The 5,158-nt window shown below is 46.4% G+C and overlaps 1 protein-coding gene across 1 annotated transcript; it reads left to right on the forward strand.

Moving 5' to 3' along the window:
- Positions 1–2,862: 2,862 nt before the first annotated feature.
- Positions 2,863–4,373, forward strand: LOC102210420 (protein NLRC3-like; the record flags this gene model as incomplete). Its single annotated transcript, XM_013908043.1, has 1 exon — positions 2,863–4,373. A coding segment is annotated over exon 1 (1,506 nt), but the record flags the coding sequence as incomplete, so codon positions are not given.
- Between the last annotated feature and the right edge of the window lie 785 nt (positions 4,374–5,158).

Consider the following 5,158-nt stretch of genomic DNA (forward strand, 5'->3'; position numbering starts at 1 on the left):
CCAACATGGATCTGATGTTTGGCTCCATGATTTCAGTTTGATTTGCTCATTCATAAAGTATTCTGTTCCAGCTGCTGGAGGACAACATCATCACTTTTGTGAAGAACGAGCTGAAGAAGATCCAGAAGGTTCTGAATCCAGATTACCCAGAATGCTTAGAGAGTCAAAGGGAGGATGATGATGTGGAGAGGACGAGCAGCAGAAAGGCATTTGTGAAGATCACAGTGGACTTCCTGAGGAGAATGAAGGAGGAGGAGCTGGCTGACCGTCTCTATTGCAGTAAGAGGATTTCTATAAAGATTCAAGCTAATTGATGACTGGAAATTGATGACTGGAAAAGTCAAAAAACAACCACTGTTATCCTTCTGCGAGACTTCAACGCTCAAGTGGGCAACAACAGTGAGACCTGGAGGGGTGTAATTGGGAGGAACGGCATGTCGGATCTGAATCTGATTGGTGTTTTGTTTTTGGACTTCTTTGCAAATCAGAGTTTGTCCTTAATGAACATCATGTTTTAACATATGGGTGTCCAAAAGTACACGTGGCATCAGGATGCCCTAGATTGCAGGTCAGTGATCGATTTTGCAATCGTATCACCAAACCTAAGGCCATTTTTCTGGACACTCGGGTAAAGAGAGGGGCTTAGCTGTCAACTGATCACCACCTGGTGGTGTGTTGGATCAGGTGGCGGGGGAACATGCTGGACAGACCTGGCGCAACTAAATGTGAGCTGGAAACGCCTCGCAGAGGCCTCGGTGTCAATCACAATACCTCTGACAGAGCTTCGACAGCATTCTGAGGGAGACTGGGGACATTGAGTCCGAATGAACCATGTTCAGCATCTCCATTTCTGAGGCCACTAGACTGAGCTGTGGCCACAAGGTGGTTGCTGCCTGTAGTGGTGGTAACCCCCGAACCAAATGGTGGACACCAGAGGTGAAGGGAGCCACCAGGCTGAAGAAGGAGTCCCATCGGATGTGGTTAGCCTGTGGGACTTTGGAGGCAAGTGATAGGCTCAGGCAGTGGCTGAAGCAAAAACTCGGGTGGGGCAGGAATTAGGAGAAGCCATAGAAAAATTCTTTTGGACTGCCTCAAAGTGATTCTGGCAAACTGTCAGGTGACTCAGGAGAGGAAAGCGGTGCTCTACCTGTAGTTTGTTTAGTGACGGTGGAGTGCTGCTGACTTTGACAGGAACATTGTCGGGTGGTGGAAATAAACTGGCTTCCTCCTTCTGTAGAGGTGGCAGAGTCTGGGGATGGGGGGACGACTCACCTATCTGTGGGACAAGCTCACAAAGGCAGTTAAACAGCTGCTTGCTGGGAAAGCACCTCGGGTGGATGAGGTTTGCCCTGAGGTCCTGAAGGCTCTGGATGTTGTAGGGCTGTCTTGATTGACATGCCTCTACAGTTCTGCGAGGGGACTTCCTCGGGTCCTTCATGTTTAAGAAGGGGTATCCAAGGGTATGTTCCAACTATATGGGGATCACACTCCTCAGCCTCCCTGGGAAAGTCTATGCCAGGATGCTGGAAAGGACAGTCCATCCAAACCTCAGATACAGGAGGAACAATATGTTTTTTATCCAGGTCGTGGAACATTAGATCAGCTCTTTATCCTCTCAAGGATACTTGAGGGTGGACAGGTGTTTGCCCAACCAGTCTACATGTGTTTTGTGGACCTGGAGAAGGAATTCAACAGTGTCACTCTGAGTGATCTTTTGGGAGGTGCTTCGTGAGTATGGGGTGTCTGGTCCGTTGCTTCAGGCCATTCGATCCTCATACAACTGTTGCAGGAGCTTGGTTAGCATAGCCAGACTCGTTTCCGGTGGGTGATGATGTGGTTCTGTTGGCTTCATCAGGTGATGGCCTCCAGCTCGCATCGGAGCAGTTCGTGCCTGATTGTGAAGCTGTGGGAGTGAGAATCGGCACCTGCAAATCTGGAGCTATGGTCCATATCACTCCAGGACAGTGAAGAGTTCCGAAGTGGAGTTCAAGTATCACGGGGTCTTGTTCACAAGTGACAGAGGAAAGGAGCGGGAGATGGACAGATGGATTGGTGCAGCGGCCGTAGTGATCCAGACGCTGTACCGGTTCGTTGTGGTGAAGAGAGAGGTGAGTTTAAATGACAAGCTCACAATTGTCGATCTACATCCCTACCCTGACCGATGTTCACAATCTGTGGATAGTGACCAAAAGAGCAAGACTGTAGATACAAGCAGCAAAAATGAGCTTCTGCTTAAGAGCTGCTGGCCTCTGCCTTAGGGATAACGTGAGAAGTATGGCTGTCCAGGAGAAGCTTAGAGGAGAGCCACTGCTCCTCCACATGGTAATGAGCCAGTTGAGGTTGTTCGGGTCTGACAAAGATGCCTCCTTGGCGCCTACTAAGTGAAGTGTTCTGGGCATGTCCCACCGAGGCACACCCAGGACACACTGGAAAGATTATATCTCTTGGCTTGCCTGGGAGCACCTTGATGTTCCCCCAGACAAGCTGGAGGAGGTGGTCAGGATGAGGGCGGTCTGAGCTTCTCTGCCTAGGCTGCTGCCTCAGTGTCCCAGCCCTGGATAAGCAGAAGGATATGGATGGATGACTAGAACATTTGCTATTGTCTTAAGAGATGGACCAACATGTAGCCAAATATCTATGGTTTAAGTAAATGAGACGTAATGTTTTGCATTCTTTTTCCAGAACATTTTCCTACGGTATGTCAACGTAACCTTAAATCTGCACTGAAGAAGAAGTTCCAGTGTGTGTTTGAGGGCATCGCTAAAGCAGGAAACCCAACCCTCCTGAATCAGATCTACACAGAGCTCTACATCACAGAGGGAGGGACTGCAGAGGTCAATGATGAACATGAGGTCAGACAGATTGAAATGGCATCCAGGAAACCAGACAGACCAGAAACAACAATCAGACAAGAAGACATCTTTAAAGCCTCACCTGGAAGAGATGAACCAATCAGAACAGTGCTGACAAAGGGAGTGGCTGGCATTGGGAAAACAGTCTTAACACAGAAATACAGCCTGGACTGGGCTGAAGACAAAGCCAACCAGGACATCCAGTTCATATTTCCATTCACTTTCAGAGAGCTGAATGTGCTGAAAGAGGAAAAGTTCAGCTTGGTGGGACTTGTTCATCACTTCTTTACTGAAACCAAAGAAGCAGGAATCTGCAGCTTTGAAGACGTCCAGGTTGTGTTCATCTTTGATGGTCTGGATGAGTGTCGACTTCCTCTGGACTTCCACAAAACTACAATCCTAACTGACCCTAGAAAGTCCACCTCAGTGGATGTGCTGCTGATAAACCTCATCAGGGGGAAACTGCTTCCCTCTGCTCGCCTCTGGATAACCACACGACCTGCAGCAGCCAATCAGATCCCTCCTAAATGTGTTGGCATGGTGACAGAGACCAGAGGGTTCACTGACCCACAGAAGGAGGAGTACTTCAGGAAGAGATTTGGAGATGAGGAGCAGGCCAGCAGGATCATCTCCCATATCAAGACATCACGAAGCCTCCACATCATGTGCCACATCCCAGTCTTCTGCTGGATCACTGCTACAGTTCTGGAGGATGTGCTGGAAACCAGAGAGGGAGGACAGCTGCCCAACACCCTGACTGAGATGTACATCCACTTCCTGGTGGTTCAGGCCAAAGTGAAGAAGGTCAAGTATGATGGAGGAGCTGAGACAGATCCACACTGGAGTCCAGAGAGCAGGAAGATGATGGAGTCTCTAGGAAAACTGGCTTTTGATCAGCTGCAGAAAGGAAACCTGATCTTCTATGAATCAGACCTGACAGGGTGTGGCATCGATATCAGAGCAGCCTCAGTGTACTCAGGAGTGTTCACACAGATCTTTAAAGAGGAGAGAGGACTGTACCAGGACAAGGTGTTCTGCTTCATCCATCTGAGTGTTCAGGAGTTTCTGGCTGCTCTTCATGTCCATATGAGCTTCATCAACTCTGGACTCAATCTGATGGAACAACAACAAACAACCTCCCAGGAGTCTGAAACAAGAGAATCTGCAGATAAACACTTCTACCAGAGTGCTGTGGACAAGGCCTTACAGAGTCCAAATGGACACCTGGACTTGTTCCTCCGCTTCTTCCTGGGTCTTTCACTGCAGACCAATCAGACTCTCCTACGAGGCCTGCTGACACAGACAGGAAGTATCTCAGGAATCATTCTGGCAACAGTCCAGTACATAAAGGAAAAGCTCAGTGAGAATCTGTCTGCAGAGAAAAGCATCAATCTGATCCACTGTCTGAATGAACTGGATGATCGCTCTTTAGTGGAGGAGATCCAACAGTCCCTGAGATCAGGAAGTCTCTCCACAGATGAACTGTCTCCTGCTCAGTGGTCAGCTCTGGTCTTCATCTTAATGTCATCAGAAAAAGATCTGGATGTGTTTGACCTGAAGAAATACTCTGCTTCAGAGGAGGCTCTTCTGAGGCTGCTGCCAGTGGTCAAAGCCTCCAACAAAGCTCTGTGAGTAAATATGTGATCATACCTTATTTTGTAAAATGTTGATTCTGCTTAATAAGAAAGCAGGCGTGAACCATTAAAATACAGAAACGTTAGGTGCTAATAGGTCCTGTAAAACTGTTAAATATATTGCCTTTAATTATTTGTCATTAACTCTGTGATCATTTTAATGTTTAATAGCAACAGACTGTTTCAGAAACATTTGTTCCTATAACATTTATCAGTGAACCAACATATGGTGGGCTCATATTATTGTAACTAGTTGAAAACAAATATAAATAATCAAAAAAGATCTATAACATGTTTAGGCTCATCCAAAAAGCACGTTGAACAATCCAGTGTTATGTTATTTTACTCTTCTAAACTAAATGCACTACATCATAGGTCTGATCCTTCAGCAACCTCTTGCAGGGTTAAATAGCCTCAAGCTGTTCACTCTTGATCTTTCATTATTCAATTCTAATCTGCAGTCTGACTTTAACTACGGTTATGTGACAAATTATTCACCCAATTTCTGTTACATGTTTCAGCTGATCAAATAAATGTGTATTTTATTTAAAAAAAAAAAAACCATTTAAACACAACATGCAGTTTTTAATATGATGATTATATATTAAAGGTACAATGGTATCCAAACCTACCTGTGGATTGCATTGATATAGCGCTTTTCAAGGCACCCAA

Source organism: Pundamilia nyererei, unplaced genomic scaffold (assembly GCF_000239375.1).
Source record: "Pundamilia nyererei isolate P.nyererei 1_Seehausen unplaced genomic scaffold, PunNye1.0 scaffold00908, whole genome shotgun sequence".
Lineage (NCBI taxonomy): Eukaryota > Metazoa > Chordata > Actinopteri > Cichliformes > Cichlidae > Pundamilia > Pundamilia nyererei.